We start from the raw sequence: 23,723 nt of genomic DNA, 5'->3' as shown, positions 1-23,723 counted from the left end.
TGTTTCTTCATTTATATTATCAGAGGAGGAATTCCTGAGGCAAAAGCCATTTACATTTTAGAATTTTGAGATATGTTGTCACACTGTACTTCCAGTGGGTAATAACACAAACACAGAAGTGTTTTGGTCTCTCATTGGGACCCATGGATCATGGGACCTGAAGGAATTCCACCTTGATTCCTTGCTTGAGTTTTGAGTCAACTAGAGAGAGAAAGTAGGCAAGTAAATGTGAATTAAAGTACGAATTTTATTCCAGGGTTATTGAAAACATGGCTTTGAACATCCCAATAAGAGTATCTTGAGTTAGTCATAGCTTTCAGTCAGGCAGTGCTAGAAATCCAGATCCACTCCAGCACCTTGGACAGACCCTTTTACTGCAAGATTTTAAGCAGTCTGAAGTCTGTCTGTAGAAAAGCCAGCATAAAAGAGGAAAGGGAATAGGATGCTGCTGAGACCTGCTCAGCAGGTTAGGGCTGAAGAACAGGTGCTGTGAACCTTAAGGAAAAAGTTAAGATAAAACAAGACACAGAGACATTTATCTTAATGAAAGGTGGGAACCAGGGGAGTCAAGGTCTCAGGGACCAAGAGCCCCACGTCAAGAAACCACACAGCTTTTATTGTGCTCTTTAGGATGACGTCAAGTGAGGAGGGGGTTGTAGGTGCAGGATATAGGTTTTTTAAAAATTATGTTAAAGGTCACATAGGCGGTAGCTGATTAAGCTTTTATTCTGACTTTTAGTCATTTAACAATCATTAGCATTGAGGAAGCTTGGTGTCAGCTATCTATGCATACCATCTAGAGAATCACCATTGTGCTTCTGCAGAAGGTGTGCCTATCTGCAGCAACCTGGTGTGCCTAGGTTTGCACCTTGGTTCTCCTTGCTAATGCATATCCTGCTGACGACCCCTCATAAATGCCTTGGGGCCATGAGGCTCATCTTCCTCTTATTCTTTAGAGGACATATCATGCTGTGCAAACAGTGTGCCTATCTGCACAGGTCCAGCGTGCCTAGACCAACATGTTATGTCCTCATTCAGCTGACCCTATGAATAACTTATACCTTCAGGTCTTTGTTTTTAAGCTTAAGTCATTTACCAGCACTGTGACTGTTTTTCAGGCAGGAAGATGGGGTAAAGTAAAGCAGGACAAGATGGAGTTTTCAGCAAAGAGGCTAAGAAAATATTGTAGAAACACGTCTCATGACAGGATGCATCTAATATATCATATCCTTGTTCAGAATGCATCCATCAGGGGAAAGGATAGGGAGGAGGGAACTTAGGAGACTGCACAAATAGATTATTGAAAAAATGTACACATCTTAGAAATAAAGCAGGAGAGTGCCTGCTTGTCTTTACAATCTAATTGTAAATAGGTTCATCTAAAATTATTTAATTATAGATTATGTATTTTCTCTATAGATTTTTAAATAATTAAAAAATTTAATTTAATACTATAGATCTTGGTTTCATTGTTCGAATGAGTCAAAATTAGTTAAATTTTGCTGTATTCATTGAAAAATTGCACAAATCAAGTATTTTTTAACTTTTTTGGAATTAGTCTATAATAGAGTGCTCCTCCACTTGGAGAGAATATGAAGAGTAGCGACTATATATTTCTTCCTATTATTTACAACATTCTTAGTATTTTTTTAATAAGCCAAATCAGCTGAATTTTAAGCCTGTGGTTATCATAGCATATGGCTATATCACTCAAGAGAGAAGATCAGTTCTCTTTAAGAGAGAACAACATCCACTTTTCCAGTTTTCTTTTTCTTTTCTTTTCTTTTTGGCCACGTGCAAGACATGTGAAAGTTCTAGCACCAGGAGTCACAGCCACACCAGAGCAGCTGCCTGAGCCATAACTGTCAATGGCAGATCCTTGACCCTCTGTGTCACTAGGGAACTCCTAAAACGACACCGCTGAATGGCCCCCTAAACCTGTAACTGAAAATTTACCTCCTAATATTTTCCCAGTACCAAGTACTTAGATATGCTGTCTAACACAAGCCATCTAAGATCAAATGACACTTAGATACTCAGGTAATAAAACTTTGTATCTTAGAGATACTCTAAAGTTAGATAGCTAAAAATCTTACAATACATAGGTTCTTATAATATACAGGCTCAGAGGTCTTAGAAAATAGTTCTAGAATGTTAATTTGTGAAATAAAATTCTAGAGCCCTTGTGCATTAAATTTATAAGGATGACAAAATCCTCCCCTCCAAGTTTTAATCCTACTTATTCTTTTTTGTATATCAATTATGTGGGACACATAATTGATATACAAAACCACACATATATAATGTAGAAAGTGCTCTGAGTTTGTACCTATGCCTACCTCTGTGAAACCCTAACCACAACGAAAGTAATGTATGCATCCATCACCTTTATTTTTAAGTAGAGTGTAGTTGATGTTTGGATAGAATTTGGATTTTTTTTTTAAAAAACTAAAGCCTGCATTGGTATTTTCTAAGTTGGATTAACTCCTTCAAGGACTTAAAAGATATGAGTCTAAATTGGCCAAACGATTCTGAAGTGGTAATAAAACAATAAATATATTATGACACTTTCTTTATTCTCACATACAATTTATTAAAAAACTAAAACTTTTTAGTAGTTTTGGGAAAAATATTAATTTTACAGAAATATTTGGTGTTTTTAAAAAAATTCTCCATTTATCTGAAAGGTATTTTTATTTTTGCAGATAATATGTATTTAACTTTCCAATTTATTCTCTCAAACAGTGTTCTTATTACTCATGGCATCTTCAAGATTACACATCATTATATTTCTTAGTTATGAAAAGCACTCTATTATTATTATTATTTTAGTGTAGGCATACTGGTGATGAATTCATTTAGATTCTGTCTTCCTGGAAATTTCTCGGTTTCACTTTAATAAGATCTTGATATAGAATTTATGACACATAAAAGTGTAGTGAGGGCAAAAAATTAAGTTATACTGGTTAACTAATCTTTCTAGATATATACAGCCAAATTAACTGCTACCCAGAGAAAGAGATAGAAAATTACCACCAATCAAGTGACCTTTCTTTTACCCTCTGTCAGTCAGGATTCTACTAATGGTAGCCACTATTATATCTTCTATTATTCTATATACTTGTTTTTGAGTTTTGATCTAAAAGAATTAATACGCTATGGCTTTGTATCCCTCTTCTTTTGTGCAATTTTTTTGAAGAGTTTTTGACATCCAAAAACTTTTAGGATATAGCAATAGTTTGTTCTTTTTAATGCTGTATATTGACTCAATGTATAAACATGCCAAAGTTTATTTGTATTGCTGGTGGTATACATTCAAGTTGCCAGATCTTGCTAATTTTCAGTAGTATCAGTATGAAGATATTTTACATAATTTTTGCTTACATAGGCATACATTTCTGGTGATAATATACTTTAGATTTTAATTGCTAGTCATGTGCTGTATTTTACAAAGTGAATTACCCTTTACATTCCTGTGGGTAGTGTGTAAGAACTGCACATCTCATTGCAGCTGTGTGTGGATCCCTGTGTGTGTCTGCAGTCATATCTCATTTTCATATGCTTCATTACCATTTGGATATTTCTTTTTATTTTGCCTTTTTTTTTGTCTTTTTTTTAGGGCCATGCCTGTGCCATATGGAGGTTCCCAGGCAAGTAGTCCAATTGGAGCTGTAGCCACCAGCCTACACCACAGCCACAGCCACGCGGGATCTGAGCAGCGTCTGTGACCTACAACCACAGCTTGCTTAACCCACTGAGCGAGGCCAGGGATCGAACCCGTGTCTTCGTGGATGCCAGTTGTGATGAGAACTTTTAAGATCTACTCTCTTACTAATTTCTGTGAATTCATTCAAAACATATTTATTGAGAAGCTAGGATATGGCTGGTTCTGCTGTAGGTACTAAGAATAAAAAGAATGAACATGTAACTCTATTGATCTCTATCGATAATGTGATAAATATTTACGAGTCTAACTCCTTCAACTTTTTTTCCTCTAGTAATTAGCAACATTATACATGACTATTTTCTTTTTCAGAGATATCTAAATTAACTTATTGACATCTCAGATTTTTAAGTAGATAAGTCTGATATTTTGCTGAGATCAAGAGACTAGAATGTTGAATGAAGTTAAAAACAGAAATTAGCAAAGAAGAATGTACTTACTCTAATGGAAGGTAATAATGGCTTTAGTTGACTGTGTAGTCCTGATAGTCCCAAGGATGAAACTGAAAGTTTCAGTGGACTCAGATATGTGCACAAATGTCCCTCTCATGAAGACATACATATTCCCTGGTATTTTTTTGGTAGATAGTGCTCTCTGACTTGCCACCAGACTCCGAGCATTCAAGAGTCTATTCCACTTTAAACGTAGGAATCAACTTCGTATATCTCAAAGCTGAACACAGTAATTTATTTTACATATCTGAGAAATATGAGGTGGTTTTTAGAAGATTTTGACAAAGATAGTTTCCCGTTTCTCTGGGCAAAGGAAGATTTTTACACCATGAAGTTAGATGAATTTTTTTTTTTTTTTTTTTTTTTGCCATTTTTTTTGGCCGCTCCCACGGCATATGGAAGTTCCCAGGCTAGGGGTTGAATTGGAGCTGTAGCTGCCAGCCTACACCAGAGCCACAGCAACGCAGGATCCGAGCCGCATCTGCAACCTACACCACAGCTCACGGCAACGCTGGATCGTTAACCCACTGAGCAAGGGCAGGGATCGAACCCGCAACCTCATGGTTCCTAGTCAGATTCGTTAACCACTGCGCCACGACGGGAACTCCTAGATGAAATTTCAATATCTCAGATTCTTATAGATGAGCAGGAGCCCTCTGTGTAGATATATAGAGTCCATTGTGACTAAAGTTCAACCATGACTAATGAATCTGTTATGCACTGAATTTTGGCAAAATACTTAACACAGGCACAGTGGGAATTATGGCCTTGGAGACAATGAGACAACACTTTTAAGGACACATTCCTCATCAAAATAATAATTTTCTGATGAAAAGATATTTGTGGACACTCTTCAACTCATAGATAACAAAGTGTGAAGAAAACACCAGAAATTCGCTTTATGTCCATGTTTACAATTGGAGTATATATATATATATATATATATATATAACTTTCAAATATAATATTTGAAATATACATAGATTTGAAAGTTGTATATATAGTTTCTAAGCCAGTAACTGCAAATATTTACATGGTAAAAATTTAGGTTTGCATTATGATTTTTCTGTATTATATTCTTTATGGATAAAGCATAATTTAGTAAAGTGTATCTTATTTAACTTGTAAAATGAGGTATTAAATATTTTGTATAAACATCCTTTGTTTCTTGGTTTTTGTTATCAGAGGAAGTATTCCCAAGGCAAAAGCCACTTACATTTTAGGATTTTAAGGTATGTTGTCACACTTTACTTCCAATATGTAAGAACACTTCTGTACACAAAAGTGTTTGGGTCACTCATTGGCTCCCTTGGGGTCATGGAACCTGAAGGAATTCCACCTTTATTCCTTGCCTGAGTTCTGAGTCAACTAGAGAGAGAAAGTAGGAAAGTAAATGTAGATTAAACTACCAGTTTTATTACAGAGGTATTGAAAACATAGCTTCAAACATCCCAATAAGAATATCTTGAGTTGGTCATAGCTTTCAGATAGGCAGTACTAGATATCCAAATCGACTCTAACGCCTTGGACAGACCCTTTTACTGCAAAACTTCAAACAGTCTGAAATCTGTCTATAGAAAACCTAGTATAAAAGAGGAGAGGGAATGGGATGGAGCTGATGTATCATATCCTTGTTTAAAATCCACCCATCAGGGGAAGAATCTGTAGGAGGGAATTTAGGAGACTGCACAAATAGATTATTGAAAAATGTCTATATCTTAGAAATAAAGCAGGAGAGTACCTGCCTGTCTTATAATCTAATTGTATATAGGCTTCTCTAAAAATTATTTAATTATAGCTTATACATTTTCTCTACAGATTATAGATTTTTAAATAGTTAAAATTGTTTAAGATTGTAAATCTTACTGCTTTCATTTTTTGTATTAGTTATAAATATTTTACATGTGTTCATTGAAAAATTGTATGAATCACATATTTTTTAAAGATTTTAATTTTTTTCTATTAAAGTTAATTTATAATGTTCTGTCAATTTCTGCTCTTCAGCAAAGTGACCCAGTTGTTCTCATACTGTCCTCTGTCATGTTCCGTCACAAGTGACTAGATATATTTCCCTGTGCTATGCATCAGGATCTCATGGCTTATCCACTGCAAATGCAATAGTTTGCATCTAATAACCCCAAACTCCCAGTCCATTGCACTCAGTTACCCTCCCCCTTGGCAACCACATATCTGTTCTCCATATCCATGACTTTATTTCTTTTCTGTAAATATGTTCCTGTGTGCTGTATATTGATTCTATTTAGATAGAAGTGATATCATATCTTTTGGTTTCTGACTTGCTTCGCTTAGGATCAGAGTGTCTAGTTCCATCCAGGTTGCTGCAAATGGCACTATCTTGTTCTTTTTATGGTCGAGTAGTATTCCATTGTGTATATGTACTACATCTTCTTAATCCATTCATGTGTTGAATGGACTTAATCCATTCATGTCTTGGCTATTGTGAAGAGTGGTACAGTGAACACAGGGGTGCGTGTATCTTTTTATTGTATTTTTTTTCATTTTATTTTCCCACTGTACAGCAAGGGGATCAAGTTATCCTTACATGTATACATTACATTTACATTTCTTCCCCCATCCTTTGTTCTGTTGTAACATGAGTATCTAGACATAGTTCTCAATGCTACTCAGCAGGATCTCCTTGTAAATCTATTCTAAGTTGCATGTATCTTTTTAAATGAGAGTTTTTTCAGGATGTATGCCCAGGAGTGGGATTGCTAGGTCCTATGGTAGATCTATATTTAATTTTCTGAGTTACTTCCATACTGTTTTCCATAGTGGTTGTACCATTTACGTTCACATCAACAGTGAAGGAGGGTAGCCTCTTCTCCATACCCTCAAGTCCGACATTTGTTTTTTATTGACTTGTTAATGATGTTCATTCTGGCAGGTGTGCAGTGGTACGTCATTGTAATTTTGCTTTCCATTTCTCTAATAATTAATGATGTGGAGCAATTTTTCATGTGCCTGTTGGCCATGTGCATACCTTCTTTGGAGAAATGTCTGTTCAGTTCTTCCACCCATTTTTCAATTGGGTTTTTGTTTTTTTGCTGTTGAGTTGTGTAAGTTGTTTGATATTTTAGTTGCTTGTCAGTTGCATCGTTTGAAACTCTTTTCTCCCATTCTGTAAGTTGTCTCTTTTTTTATGGTTTCCTTTTCTGTGCAAAAGCTTGTTGGTTTGATTAGGTCCCATTGGTTTATTTCTGCTTTTATATCTATTGCCTTGGGAGATTGACCTGAGAAGATATTTGTAAGGTTGATGTCAGAGAATGTTTGGCCTAAGTTCTCTTCTAGGAGTTTGATGGTGTCTTATATTTAAGTCTTTCAGCCATTTTGAGTTTATTTTGGTGCATGGTGTCAGGTTGTGTTCTAGTTTCATTGATTTACTTGCAACTGTCCAGTTTTCCCAGCACCACTTGCTGAAGAAACTATCTTTTTCTCAGTTTATATTCTTGCCTCCTTTGTTGAAGATTAGCTGACCATATGTGTCTGGGTTTATTTGTGGGTTCTCTGTTTTGTTCCATTGTATGTCTGTTTTGGTATCAGCACTGTACTGTCTTAATTACTGTAGCTTTGTAATATTGTCTGAAGTCTGGGAGAGTTATGCCTCCTGCTTGGATTTCCCCCTGCCCCCAGGACTGCTTTGGCAACTCTGGGTCTTTTATGGTTCCATATAAGTTTCCGATTTTTTTTTTCTAGTTCTGTGAAAAATGTCATGGGTGATTTAATAGGGATCTCATTGAATCTGTAGATTGCGTTTTGTAGTGTGGCCATTTTAATGATATATATTCTTCCACTCCAGAAGCATGGACTATCTTTCCCTTTTGTTGAATCCTCTTTAATTTCCTTAATTAACGTTTCATAGTTCTCAGCATATAAGTCTTTCAGATCTTTAGTCCGGTTTATTCCCAAGTATTTTAATTTTGGGGGGGTGTGATTTTATTTTTTTTATTTTTTATTTTTTTTTCTTTTGTCGTTTTTTTGTTGTTGTTGTTTGTTGTTGTTGTTGTTGCTATTTCTTGGGCCGCTCCTGCAGCATATGGAGGTTCCCACACCAGGGGTTGAATCGGAGCTGTAGCACCGGCCTACGCCAGAGCCACAGCACCGTGGGATCCGAGCCGCGTCTGCAACCTACACCACAGCTCACGGCAACGCCGGATAGTTAACCCACTGAGCAAGGGCAGGGACCGAACCCGCAACCTCATGGTTCCTAGTCGGATTCGTTAACCACTGCGCCACGACGGGAACTCCGGGGTGTGATTTTAAAACGTACTTCAATTTTATATTTTTTCCAATTTTTTTTTTTTTGGTCTTTTTAGGGCTGCACCTGCAGCATATGAAGGTTCCCAGGCTAGGAGTCGAATCCTAATGGAGGTGTGGCCACTGGCCTACACCACAGCCACTGCAACTCCAGATACGAGCCATGTTTGCAACCTACACCACAGCTCATGTCAATGCTGGATCTTCAACTCACTGAGTGAGGCCGGGGATCGAACCTATATCCTCATGGATGCTAGTCAGATTCATTCCACTGAGCCCAATGGGAACTCCTCCTTTTCCAAATTTTTTTTTGTTAGTATGCAGTAATGCAACCCATTTCTGAGTGTTCATATTGTATCCTGCTACTTTTCTGAATGCATTGATCAGTTGGAGTAGTTTTTGTGTGGAGTTGCATTCCCAGGGGAGTGAGAGTAACAATAGTTGGTGCTCAGTTGCAGTGCCCTCTTTTTTGCTGATCTCTGAGGTTCCTAAGGCCACTGGTGGTGCCTGTTCACAGACCCTTAGTGGTGGTGGCCCACATTCACCTCTGCAGTCTGCGATGTCTGTTACGGGGTTCTCCGGCCACCTGTAGACCGTGCAAGAGGTGCTGTGTCATGCTTAGCCCCATGCTGTCTTTAGCCCACACAGGAGATACCTGGCCAGCCATACCCACACAAATAGTGCCTTGTTACCCATAGCCTGCAACAGTGTTTCCTAGCCACCTGTAGCATGCGCCAGAGGTACCCTGCCTTCTGAGATTCCTTGCATGTGCAGGGAAATAATTCCTATGGCAGTCCACCCTTCCTCCTCTTGCCCTCCTCAACAGTGGCCCCTTGTTTCTCCTGTGGCTCAGACCTCCTCCCAAGTTCCCTTGGCTGTGACGCTCGCTCCCTAGCCCTTTAGGCTGTCTCCACCTGACCTCTAAGTGTGAGTCTCAGTGCCCAGACCCAACCTGAGCGTCTCAGGCTGTGGTGTCCAGGGCCAGTGGTGTCCAGGGGCAGTGGTGCACAGATGGTCTGTGCAGTACTCACTCTGCTTTGCTTTCCTTAGTCCAGCTGCTGCACTTTTCTCCGTTGACTTTAAGGTCCTTCAGTCTCAGCTGATCTCACCATTGGCTACATGGCTTCCCAGGCTTTCCTCTTTAACTACCTCTCAGGAGTGCTAGTCCCATCCTGAATCCTTTTTTCTCATCTTTGGTTCTACCCACTTATGTGGAGGTGGGTTTCTTACCCTTTTCGGAAGTTTAGGGTCTTCTGCCAGCTTTCATTAGATGTTCTGTGTGAATCATTTTATGTGTAGATTTTTTTTTTGGATGTTTTTGTGGGTGAAGGTGAGCGCCACAACTTACTCCTCTGTCATCTTGATGTTTCTCTGAATCACGTATTTTTTAACTTTTGGAAAATTGTTCTATCTTAAAATGCATCTTCACTTGGAGAGTTTATGAAGAGTAGGGACTATACATTTCCTCCTAATATTTACCACATTCCTAATATTTTTTCTAAACCACTTAAGAGAAACAATCAGTTCTCTTTAAGACAGAACAACTTCCACTTTCCTACTTATCTTTCTTTTCTGTTTTGGTTTTTCTTTTTTCATTTTTTTTTTTTGTGCCACATCCAGGACGTGTGAAATTTCCTGGGCCAGGGTTCAGTTAAAAGCCTCACCACAGAAGTGATCTGCAGAGTCAATGGCAGATCCTTAACCTCTGTGCCACCAGGGAACTCCTAGTAGGACCTAGGTGGTGTTGAATGGCCACCCTAAGCATATAATTGAAAATTTACCTTCTACTATTTTTCCAATGCCAAGTACTTAGATATGCTAACACAGGCCATCTAAGATCAAATGACACTATAGATATTCTGGCATTAAAACTCCATAACCTAAAGGTATTTCAAATTGAGGTGGTTAAAAATTCTTACAGTATATAAGTACTTACAATATATAGGCTCAGAGTTCTTAGAAAGTTGTTCTAGAATGTTAATTTGTGCAATACAATTCTTTAGCCCTTGTGCATTAAATATACAAAGAAAATGACAAACTCTTCCTTCCCAAGTTTTAATACTGCTTATTCTTTGTTATCAGGAGCATTACTGGAACATATAATTGATATGCAAAATACATGTATTTAATGTAGACAGTTTACTGAGTTTGTAAGTATGCCTACATCTTTGAAACCCTTAGCACAATTAAAGAAATGAAAACATCCATCATCTTTATTTTTAGAGGGTAGTTGATGTTTGGATAAAATTTTTCTTTTTTTTTCCTTCTCTTTTTGCCATTTCTTGGGCCACTCCTGTGGCATATGGAGGTTCCCAGGCTAGGGGTCTAATCGGAGCTGTAGCCTCCAGCCCACGCCAGAGCCACAGCAACACGGGATCTGAGTCGCGTCTGCAACCTACACCACAGCTCATGGCAACACCGGATCCTTAACCCACTGAGCAAGGGCAGGGATCAAACCTGCAACCTCATGGTTCCTAGTTGGCTTCGTTAACCACTGAGCCACGACAGGAACTCTGAATTTTTCTTTTCTTTTCTTTTCTTTTCTTTTTTTTAAAAAAACTAAAGCCTGCATTGGTATTTTCTAAGTTAAGATTATTTCCTTCAAGGACGTAAAAGATGTCAGTCTAGTTTGGCCACTTTTAAAGATTCTGAAGTGATAACAAAACAATCAATTTATTATGACACTCTCTTCATTCTATCATACAGACAATTTGTTAAAAAACCCTCAATCTTTCTAGTAGTTATGCAAAAATATTAGTTTTCCAGAAATGTTTGTTGTTTTAAAAAATCTCCATATATATAAACCAGAAAGGTATCTTTATTTTTGTAGATGACATGTATTTAACTTTCCAATTGATTCTCTCATCTGATGTTCTTCATTACTTATGGCAACTTCAAGAATGCCTGTCATTATTTTTATTAGTTATAAAAATATTTTCTTATTTTTTCTTTTAGTGTAGGTATACTCGTGATGAATTCACTTAGTTTTTTTCCTGGAAATTTCTTGGTTTCACTTTAATAATATATTGATGTAAAACTCATAACAAAAAAGTCTAGTGTGGGCACAAAATTATGCTGGTTAACGATTCTTAAGAAATATATGGAGCCAAATTGAACACCACCAAGATAAAGATATGGACTATTACCAGCAATCAAGTGACCTCTCTTTTACCCTCTGTCAGTCAAGATTCTACCAAAGGTAGCCACTCTTCTAACTTCTTTTAGTCGCTATTTCTCTGACTTGTTTTTGAGCTTGATCCGAAAGAATTAATACACTATGCCTTTGTATCCCTCTTCTTTTGTGCAACATTTTTTGAAGTGTTTGTGACATCCAAAAACTCTTGGGATATAGCAAATAGCTTGTTCTTTTTTAATGCTGTATATTGACTCAATGTATAAATATAGCAAAGTTTACTTGTATTGCTATTGATGTACGTTCAAGTTGCCAGCTCTTGCTTCTTTTCAGTAGTCTCAGGATGAAGATATTGTACATAATTTTTGTTTCCATAGGCATACATTTCTGGAGGTAATATACCCAAGATTTTAATCGATAGTCATGGCGTTTTTTACACTCCTACTCTGTGAGTAGTGTATAAGAACTCCAGATCTCATTTGGACTGTGCGTGGATGCCTGTATGTGTGTTTGCTGCCATATGTGATTTTCATGTACTTAATTACCATTTAGATATTTCTTTATGTGACATTCCTGCTGAAATTATTTTGTTCATGTTCTTTGCTTTTTAATCAACAATATTAAGGTATAATTTATAATAAGAAAATACATCCTTTGTAGGTATAAAGTTTTGTAATTTTGAAAAATATATCCATTCAAGTAATTATCCCACCACACATTATACTAAATGTCTCTATCATCCCAAAACACTTCCTCATGATGTTTTTCAGACAGTACGCTCCATTCTGATCTCATTGAATCACTGACCTATGTCTGACATTGTGGATTTTTTTTTTCCTGCTATATAATGTTAAATTTATGGAATATAGCATGTGTCCATCTTCTGCTCAGCATAGTTATTGAAATATTCTATTGTATTTGTTCTAGAGGTTTATGCCTTTGGACAGTTGGCTGGTTTTCCATTGTATGAATATACCAAAATAGATTTCTCTGTTTTTTTTTTTTTTTGTCTTTTTGTCCTTTTAGGGCTTCACCTGCGGCATATGGAGGTTCCCATGCCAGGGATCTAATTGGAGCTCTTGCTGCCGGCCTTTGCTAGAGCCACAGCAACACAGGATCTGAGCCGAGTCTGCGACCTACACCACAGCTCAAGGCAATGCCAGATCCTTAACCCACTGAGCAAGGCCAGGAACTGGACCCGCAACCTCATGGTTCCTGGTCATTTCTGCTGTGCCATGATGGGAACTCCAGGTTTCTCTGTTTTTTTGCTGAACATTTTGGGTTTTTACGCTTTTGAGTTCTATGAATCCAGCTGCTACAAACACTCATGTATCTTAATTTGGGCAATGTCCATTTTCATTTTTCTTAGGTAAGTTACTAGGAGAGCATTTGTGAAGACATATGATAACCAGGTGTAACTTTATATGAACCTGTCAGAGTGTTTTCCCGAGTGAACATATCCCTTCATGTCTGTCCTCCAGCACTGTTCCAGTTGCTCTCTGTCTTTGTTGTGACTTATGTTATCAGCCTATATTCTAGTTATGGCCATTCTAATAAATGTGTGACTCATTTTAGTTACAGTTTGAATTTCCTGATGACTAATGATTTTGAGCTTCTTCCATGTGCTTATTGACTATTCATGGAACTTCCTTTATGAAATGCCCACCAAATTTTCTTGACCATTTTCATTTGGTTATTATTATTGATCTTTGATAGTAAATTGTTAAGGATGTTTGAATCTGCTATCATGAGTTCTGTTGGTCTACCTTTTTATGCTCACAATTTGTCTGGTATTAGAAGCAGATGCATGCGAATTTCTTAAAATGAGTGAGAAAGAATTCTTTCTTCATGTATTTTGAAAGAATTTGCAAAGATGGGATCATTTATTCCTTGGATAGTATTCCACAAATGAGGCAACATTATTTTGGAGTTTTCTTTGTGCAAATATTTTTAGGTATTCATTCAGTGTGTAAAACAGAAATGTATGTCGATGTTCTGTTCCTTTTTGTTTCAGGTTTGTAATTTGTATGTTTCAAAGAAACTTTCCATTTCGTCAGCATTTTGGACTATATTGGTTTCATATTGCTCATAGTTTTCCCAGATTAATTTGTTGACATCTGAAAGCTCAACAGATGGACAATAACTGGACTTATTGTGGTGATCATTTCATCATGTATAAAAATATTGAATCACTATGTTGTACACTTGAAACCAATGTAATATTGCATGTCAGTTATAATTCAATAAAAAAGAATGACATCGCCACACCAATATTTTAAAATATGTAGGAAACACCTCTAAAAGAAGAAAAAGGAATGACTGAATTATGATGGGTTCTGGTTAAAGGATTAAAAATGATATATTTTATTCCTCACAAAGCAAAGTTCAATAATTACTTCTTCAGTATATGAAGGGAAAATTAATGATTAAATGCCAGTGAAGTTAACCTGATTGGTCTATAAGCTATGAAATCCCAATATTTGCTATCAACATTATGCAAGAAATAATGTAGCTGTGCATATTTTGAGTTGGTTTATCAAGAGATATTTTTTTACTTTCCTTTTTTTTTTTTAAAGACCCACACCTGTGGTATATAGGGGTTCTCAGGCTAGGGGTCAAATGGGAGCTGTAGCTGCCAGCCTGCACCACAGCCACAGCAATGCCAGATCTGAACCATGTCTGAAACCTACATCACAGCTCACAGAAATCTTTCGAGTTGGTTTATCAAGAGATACATTTTACTTTCTTAAAAGAAATGCAATTTTTTTGAGTGAGTCCTGAAAGGCTAGTTTAACTTGCTTATTCCTCAGAGTATATATAAAAGGATTCAGCACTGGTGAAATGGAAGAAAAGAGCAATGCCACTCCTTTATTGAGATTTACCTCTTCTTTGGCAGATGGTTTGATGTAGATGAAGATGCAGCTGCCATAGGTGATGGAAACGACAATCATGTGGGAAGAACAGGTAGAAAAGGCTTTTTTTCTTTGTTGGGCAGAAGGGAATTTTAGAATCGTCCTTATGATGTATATGTAGGAGAGAACCACACCTACAAGAGTGATGATGAAGGTCAACACAGCACAGGCTATAACCATCTGCTCAATTAACCAGGTGTCTGAGCATGAGATCTTCAGGAGAGGAGATGCATCACAGGCAAAATGATCAATGAGATTGGAGTCACAGAATTCCAGATGAAAACACAAGCTGAATGGAGGGAGGATAATCAGAAGTGCTGCCAGCCAACAGCAGACAACCATTGTTTTGCAGAGTTTGTTGCTCATGATTGTCATATAATGCAGGGGTTTGCAGATGGCCACATAGCGATCATATGCCATGGTTGCCAAGAGAAAGAACTCAGTTATCCCAGAGATGTCTATAAAAAATAATTGAATGAAACATACATTATAGGTAATTGTTCTGTCCCCAGTTGATATACTGTATAGGAATCTTGGAATACAGGCAGTTGTAAACGAGATTTCTAGGAGAGAGAAATTTTGGAGGAAAAAATACATGGGGGTTTTAAGGTGGGGATCCAGCAAGGTTAGGGTGATGATGGTCAGATTTCCAGCTACACTCAATATGTAGGTGAGAAATAGAAAAAGGAAAAGCAAAAGCTGCAGCTGAGGATCTTCTGTCAGTCCCAGAAGGATGAATGTTGTTATTGCAGTGTGGTTTCTCATATTGACTCCTGGATTTTGTCAACCGTAAATGTCAATGTCTGAGAGATTTGAATGCAGAATTCAATGACGCCATCATCCAGTGATGAACATGCTCTTGTGTATTCAACTCATCCAACTTTTATGAGTTAGTTGTAATTTTTGATCTGAGGAATACATTTCCTGTTTTACAGTGAGCTCAACCCCCTAGTCTATTTATATATAATGATAAAGTAAAAATATTTAATAAATTTTGGTTGTTTGTTTTAATTATAGTCTGACTTTTCCTTTAGTCATTTCCCAAAATTACTTCATTGTAAATTAAATACTTTATCTCATACCCTGGGTTTTGGGCATTTTTTATTATTTACATTTATTTTTCATTTCATATGTTATAGCTAGTTTTTAATACTGCCAAATGTCTTCCTTCAATTCAAAAGCAAAAATTTTAAAAAGTCAATTCAGTGTCATTCTTTTGCCTTAAATTTGGGAATTATTAAAATACTAAAATAAAGGTTTTGACCATGACCCAAACAAACCATTTCAATTCTCTCTAAAATATAAAGGTTTTTTATCTTTCTAATGAGTGATCATTCATTGTAAGGGCAAATATTTTGACTCTGAAACATCCACATTTGTAGTTTTGCAGATGTAAAAACTTCCGTTTCCATGTCTTGTGTTACCTCTTGGATTACATGGTGCAGTACAACCTCATCACATATTGCACTTTCATCGCCTCGTGAGGTTATGCTGAGTGTAATTAATGAACTTCTGAAGGATGTAAAAGCTATACTTTGATGCTTCATTTAAGCACTCAGATTGAAACATATGTACACACCGTGTTATGGAGAAAAAGTTAAGATGAAAGTGACTGAATATCCTCTCCATGCACCTCTCTTTCCTCCATTCACGTTTCTTTCCAGTCCACATTTTTGCCTCTCTTTTTACATTTTGCATTCATTTCTCAAAGACTTAGTCTCTGGTTTTCAAGCTCAGCAGCCTTGATAAAGCACTCCTTCATGGATCTTCCTGTGGGTCAATTCAAGATAAATCATAATTTAAATGTGTTTCAGTGTAATCCTAAGAATACATGCTTACAAGTCTCTTTGTGTGCTCCAGGCACTGGTCTAAGTCTCTTACAGGTATCACGCGTAGAAACCTTAGGATATCCTGTGAGGTTGGGAGGTATGTTGTCTCCATTTTCAAAGTGGGAAAAGTGGAGCACAGAGAGATAAGGCCTGTGTCCCCTCCTTTCTGGATATTCAGTATCCACTCAGAAGGGCTCCAGAGCCCTGGCCTGAGTCACTGTACTGTGGTTATTGGTGCACATTTACCTGAATGCCTTGGTTTCATGATGACAGAATTTGTATTGGTAATTCAAACAAAGGTAGTATTTCTTTAGAATTCATTGTTAAACCAAGACACTTGAGAAGCAGTGAGGGGCAGGAGTAATGAATAATTATGGTGCTGCATCTGCGGTGAATGTGCTCTTGAGGGCAAAATCTAAACGTGTGCAGTCACTCAGTTCGTGTGGCTGATGGGGCTGCACGTCACCAAATTCAGCTAGCTAATTTTCTATTTTATTCTTTATTCCTGTTGGTATATTGACCCTTCCATATTGTTGGCTCGGTATTTCTTTCCGTGAAATGTGAAGTCTGAAGAGTAGAGACCGTATTATTCTGGGTTAATATGATCAAGGTGGTGAGAGTTATTTCTCATGTATCCTCCTTTACATGGATAGATAGTCATAGTTTTCTAACCTGTAAGTAATGTCTTCAGGGATCCAAATTCTTGTAACCTTATGAAATGCAAAGTGGATCACCTATGGATAAGCCATTTTCACATGTTTTTAGAATTTTTTTCTCAGAACGTACTGATACATGTACTGTGAGAATTTTTTTTTTAATTTTTTAATTTTTTAGGTCCTCATCTGTGGCACATGGAAGTTCCCAGGCTATAGGCTGAATCAGAGCTACAGCTCCAGGCTATGCTGCAATCACAGCCGAGCAGGATATGAGCCGCATCTGCAACCTACACGATAGCTCATGGCAATGCCAGATCCCTGTCCCACTGAGCAAGGCCAGGGATCAAACCTGCATCTTCATGGATACTAGTAGGATTCATTTCTGCTGCACTGCAGCGGGAACTACTATAAGAGCTATTTCTTAAAAAATTCTTTCCCTTTATTTTTATTAAGTCATACTTTTTTTTTTTTTTTTTTTTTTTTAGGGGCGCACTTATAGCATATGGAAGTTCCCAGGCTAGGGGTGGAATCTGAGCTACAGCTGCTGGCCTACGCCACAGCCACAGCAACACCAGGAACTCGCTGCGTCTGTGACCTCCACCACAGCTCAAGGCATGCCGGATCCCCGACCCACTAGGCAAGTGCAGGGATCGAACCCTCATCCTTATGGATGGATTCTAGTTGGATTTGTTTCTGCTGTGCCACAAAGGGAACATCTCTTTCCCTTTATTTACTAATTTTAAAAACAATTAGTTGTTCCGGTAGCATCATCCACATATGACCAAGGGAATTTTTAAAATTAATAATTGATATTTTATATTATAATTGTTTCAGGTATACAACATAATAATTCACTATTTGTGTACATTGTGAAATAATCATCGCATTAAGTCTGGGTAATCAGTCACCAAACACTTTTTTCTTGTGATGAGAACTTTTAAGAGCTGCTCTCTTGCTTTCAAATATTCAAGACACTCTTATTGACTGTAGTCACCATGCTGTAAATTCCATCCCTGTGACTTATTTACTTTATCACTGAAGTTTGTATCCTTTGAGCCCCTTCACCCACTTCCCTGCTGCTCCCCACTGTCCACCTCTGAAATCATGAATATCTTCTCTGTATCCATGAGCTTGTTTGTTTGTTTTTGCTTTGTTTTTTAGATTCCACGTATAAGTGAGATCATATGGTGTTTGCCTTTCTTTGTTTAACTTATTTCACAGCGTTTTGAACAATATTCTTCTTTGTTTCATCTGAGCAAGTAAACCTGCTACTGTAGGCTCAGTATACAGGATGCAGTCTCCAGGGTAGACAGATGCTATCACAGGGAGGGATATTAATTGAGGCTCAGGATCGATCAAGTTTGATGGAAAGCTCTTACCCTCTTGAACACTGCATTATCATCTGATGGTGACCATAGCTCACATGAGAAGCTCTGTCTTGTTTTCTTCATTTTTCAAGAACTCAGTTCATCTCCCAGTAGTTCTCTTGGAATTTGACTCAGTTTTGCCTGGGTCTTAAAACTGTTTTGTTTTTGGAGTTCCTTTTGTGGTTCAGTGGAAATGAATCTGACTAGTATCCATGAGGCCTAGGTTCAATCCCTGGCCTTGCTCAGTGGGTTAAGGAATGGGCATTGCCATGAGCTGTGGTGTAGATCACAGATGCATGTCGGATCTAGCATTGCTGTGGCTGTGGTGTATGCTGGCGGCTACTGCTCTGATTTGACCCCTAGCCTAGGAACCTCCCTATGCCAGGGGTGAGGCCCTAAAAAGGCAAAAAAAAAAAAAAATTTCGTTTTTAATAGTAAATATTTAATCTTAATCCACTCTTTAAGTATTGAACTTTCACAGAGCATTTTATTTGTGGAACAGATAAAAAAAAGAATAAGATTTCCAGATGTGAGTGTGAAGTTGATGTGTGTATATGTATATGCACACTTGGATTTTAGGTATTGTGTGTTCCTATGTGTTTGTGGGAGATTTTATTTCTGAATATTCCTCACCCAGACCTGCTAATGATTTCTAGGACCAGCATTCTAGAAAAAAAAACTTGTATCTCTTAAATGACTGTAGGATCGTCCCCTGAAATGCTAACTGTATTGGTTTGTTTAAGTCTAACATTGTGGTTAAAGAGAGAAATCTATCATGACATTCCCCCTTCACCTCCTACCTAGTGCCGGAATATGTGCAGACATACTGTGAAAGCAACTGAGACGGTAAACCTTTTTATACTTACCCTTTAAGCTGTACAAGTTACTTCATGGCATCTCTTGATGGTTTATTTGAACATCTTTTTAATGAGACACAGGCTGAGCAGGAGTATGCTAGTGGAGACCTGAACGCCAAGTTTTCTCAGGAAACTACCTCGGCTAGAAAATCCCTGGAACTACCCAGAGCCTCCTATATCATATACCATAGCATGTACCTGCTGTAGCGTAGGACTTCTTTCCTAAGAGGACTGTGCCATTTGACACCCAGGAATGTATGTTCTTCTGTTGCTAGTTAAAATAAAGTAAAGCCTATTTTAAAGGGCTGCGTATATCATGGACTGTTGAGTGATCAGGGTCAGATGATCTTCTAAACTCATTGGTCAGGAAAACATATTTGGCACCAAATATTGTGGCTTGTTACTTTATGTATTCTACCTATAACAAGAATCATTAGCGTCAACCAACAAAAGAGTCCTTGGAGACCCAGGTTTCAAAGTCACCCTGGATATTAATATGAAGTTTTGGCTGTGAACCTGACGGCAGTGGGGACAGTGCCCTTAGGGACAGGGAAATGCAAGAATAATATTAAATCAGTGTGATGATGCTGTCTAATGTAAGCCAATAAAATATCCAATAAAATGTTTAACCTGAAACATCCGTGCAGAAGTAAACCTGTAAAATCTGTTGGAATCTCCCATTTTCATCCAACCTGTTGTGGTTGTCCTTAATTATTAACACAGGGAGATTTTTAGCAATTTTTGGTGACTGAATGTATATAATTTTAATCTCTCTTGGATAATAATCGCCACCAGTGTGGAAACATTACTTCTTTACATGTCTTTTTTTTACAAGAACAAAAGAATACTCTAAAGGTTTTATATAAACATCTTTGCACACATGACTGCTCATACTCCAGACAGTTCCTCTATGAGAAATTCTTAGTTGTAGGAGGACAAGTTTTTCTGTTTGAATGGCTTTTGGTATGGATTTCTCATTAGATGTACTAAAAGTAAATGTCATCCCAGGCCAGGAAAAGAAATCATTAGTACGAGTGTGATTGGGTGGGTAACCTTAATGCATTGTCTTAGAAGAAGACTCAGCATCTTTCTTTGTACTAGAGAGAGTTTTCTGCAACTACACACATATAGAAGATCAGTAGACAGCTCAACTCATAATTTTGTTTTCCTCAGTTTATGGGGACATCAGTAGAGGATTCTGGGGAGAATTGGTTCCAATAAGGATTATAGATGTCAGAGAATAATGAATTAAGAGACCTTGTTCCTTACTGCATTAAACTCCTGAGAGGCTGGGTGAGACCTTAAGCAACACGTTGGGAAAGTGCACCACAGCAGGAACTCCTCAGGTTAAGTTTTCACTCTGAGAAACCCTCAGCAAGCGAATGTGTCCCATTGATGATCTGGGTGAAAAAATAAGAGAAGAATTGTCCCGTGTTTTTGATATGGCCTTCTGCAAAGTCCTGGATTACATGACAATGTCTTTGGAGGATTTTATCTGCTGTTTTATGGCAGCCAGTGATGATCATCTTCAGTTCAGTTATTTTAGATTTCTCCTTGGATGTTTGTGAATCTTATCTTTAATCACCTTTTCCTGTAATGTAGAGTGTATCCTGAAACATCACATGATCATAATCATGGTTCATAGAGCACATAGTTTCAGAGATTGCTCTTGTGATATTCCTTATTATTTATATATGTATATCTATCCTATCTGTATACTCTTAGCACAGTATTAATCTTAGAAGATTGTTTTCTCTTGTTTTGCACACATTATATTTCAGTGATTTAAAAAGTTGACCCTTAATGTATATCAACTTTCAATCAATGAATGTATATATACAAAGATATTACACTAATAATTTCTGTATTAATGTCATCTAGTAAATCCATGTTGAAGACATCTTTTATATGCTGAGAAATAAGCCAGAAGAATAGGAACATAACATAATCCATACAATTGCATTTTAATGAAAGCAGCAAACATTTCCTTGTATTAGTTTTTTTTTATTAATTATGCCCACCAATTTTGTCATTTAAAACCACACACTTATTATCTCATAGTTTCTGTGCTTCAGGATTCCAGGCCCAGGTTTGCTGGGTCTTCTGCTTAGGTCTTTAATCAAGGTGGGAACTGTGTTGTTTTCTTAACTAGAGGCGAATCTGAGAAAGGATTTGCTTCTAAGTTCATTCGGGTTGTTGTGGGAATTTACTTGATTTTACTCAGAGGCCTGAATCTTTGTTCCATAATCATGGTGTATCTATCCATTTATTTAGATCCTTACAATATTTTTCAACAATATTCAATAGGTTGCATTATAGAGGTCTCAGATTTCTTTTGTTGGTTTTTTTCTTAAGTATTCAGTATTATTTGATGCTATGTTTAAATTAACTTTCGGATTACTGCATTTTATTGACCCTGTATCTCTTAAATTTATTAAAATAGTTACAGTAGTATTTTTGAGTAGAATATTCAGAATTTTCTATATAAATAGCAATTCAGTAAATTCTAAGGACAGCTTTGTTCCTTTCCAATCTGGACTTTTTTCTTGCCTTATTACATTGGTTAGAAACTCTAGTGCAATAATGAATAGAAGTGGTGAAATTAGACATTCTTATCTTGCTACTGATTTTAGAGGGAAAGAATTCAGTAATTTACTTATGAAAATGATGTAACCTGCATGTTATCTGTGTCAACTTTAATCCTTCATCATAATAGATTATCTGATTTGATGTATACAATGTTAAAATTTTTTAAAATTTTGAAACAAGTTTCTAGTACCTACTTTAAATACCTAGAACAAAGTTTTTTTTTTTTAACTTTAGTAAAAGATTGGAATTAGTAAATGTAGTCTTTCTAAAAAATAGTTAAAATTTCAGCAGCATTTAATAAGAACTAGCCTCAAGTAATTTTTATCTTGAATAGTCTCTTCAGGTTAATGTGGCTTTGTCCAAAAATGAATGGCTGCTTGTACGTGAATGTGGGCAGGCTGCACTTGTGATGACTCAGCCAAATAGCACTTACGAGACTCTCTCCAAACTTTAGGGATGATGTCTTACATTCATGGCCCCTAAAATAATTTAGCAAATGACGGGCAGTAGTAACTCAATAAATGCGGCCTACCCAGATTTCAGTTGCTTTAGGGAATGTATTTCTGGGGATGAATTTTGAATTGTACATATACAACTTTGGGAGCTGTAAATAGGTCCATTTTTTTTTTCTTTCTTTTGGTTTGCCTTTTCTAGGGCTGCTCCCGTGGCATATGGAGGTTCCCAGGCTAGGGGACTAATTGGAGCTGTAGCTGCCGGCCTATTCCAGGGCCACAGCAATACAGGATCTGAGCCACGTCTCCAAACTACACCACAGCTCATGGCAAGGCCGGATCCTTAACTCACTGAGCAAGGCCAGGGATCAAACCCACAACCTTGTTGTTCCTAGTCAGATTCGTTAACCACTGAGCCACAACGGGAACTCCGGTCCATTTTTTTATGGCACGTTGAGGTGAGATTCTAGATTCATAGGAATTGGGAGGCTGAACAAAATTTTCCTGTAAAATGGCAAGGCATTTATTCTACATTTGTTATAAAATACTATTGTGTTTTATATATAGGATTGTGAAGAGGAAGAGAGTAATAAATGCACAGGCATTTCAATTAGTGTCATATTTTCAGGTAATGCATTTTTGAATAAATAAATTTAAATTATGTCTGCTTTATACACCAAACAAAGGTGTTTTCTTTAAAATGATTTAGCTGGTCTTTAGAATGACCTTTAAGAAGATTTTAAACATTTTTATATAAGTCTAGTCATAATGTTGAACTGATTTTTTGTGATTGCCTTGAATGGAAAGCAAGTATTTCTCTGACTCTATTGCTTTCCTATGGCTGGATGAGTAGTAAAAGGAAGGGGTTTTTACACAATCTCTGCTATAAGAGTGCAGTGTTCACACTGTGCCTTTCTTTCTTGGCCTCAGTTTTCCCCCTAATATCTAGTTCATGGAATTATTGTGTTGATGAGACAATCCATGCAGAATGCCTGGTAGATGGTATGTTAAAGCCACCACCCCTACTTCTTTCTCTCCTTCATTTTCTTCCTCCTGTTTTTCTTTTTGCTCCACAATTTGCTCTGACACTTATGCTAATGTACGAGGCCTTAATCTGTGGCCATTGCAGCTATTGTGTTCCTTTCTTGCATTTTTATGAAGCTGATGGACTTTGGTGTCTCTGGCAACCTGTTCAGTGTTCTGTAGAGAAATACTAAGGGAAGAGTTCAGAGACTACACTTTTGGACACAAGATAATAGGTATTCCACTGTTCTTTCTCAGCTATCTTTAAGTAATTAATTGGGCAGCCATTTCCTTTTGTAAATGAAGAGTTTATGTCTTTACTTTTCCTCCAGCCTAAGGAATAAAAGAATTTTCCATGGAAAAACTAATTAGTTTTATATGAATTTTTTTTGCTTAGTTTTTGCAGTTTCTCTAATCCACAAAAAACCAAAAGGTGTGTTCTCCTAACATC

At 37.1% G+C, this 23,723-nt stretch overlaps 1 protein-coding gene across 1 annotated transcript; it reads right to left on the bottom strand.

Moving 5' to 3' along the window:
- Positions 1-14,290: 14,290 nt before the first annotated feature.
- On the bottom strand, positions 14,291-15,473 carry LOC110258552 (olfactory receptor 6C68-like). The gene has a single exon (XM_021081802.1). The coding sequence runs from the start codon at positions 15,262-15,264 to the stop codon at positions 14,326-14,328; it is 939 nt and encodes a 312-aa protein (XP_020937461.1). The 5' UTR covers positions 15,265-15,473; the 3' UTR covers positions 14,291-14,325.
- Between the last annotated feature and the right edge of the window lie 8,250 nt (positions 15,474-23,723).

The sequence above is a fragment of the Sus scrofa genome, unplaced genomic scaffold, assembly GCF_000003025.6.
Source record: "Sus scrofa isolate TJ Tabasco breed Duroc unplaced genomic scaffold, Sscrofa11.1 Contig2358, whole genome shotgun sequence".
Classification (NCBI taxonomy): Eukaryota; Metazoa; Chordata; class Mammalia; order Artiodactyla; family Suidae; genus Sus; species Sus scrofa.
The sequence above is the reverse complement of the archived record's forward strand: the minus strand, read 5'-3'. Positions and strand labels throughout refer to the sequence as shown.

Bases quoted from the DNA above. Each gene is read 5' to 3' on its own strand.
- LOC110258552 (XM_021081802.1), bottom strand. From the start codon at position 15,264: ATGAGAAACCACACTGCAATAACAACATTCATCCTTCTGGGACTGACA.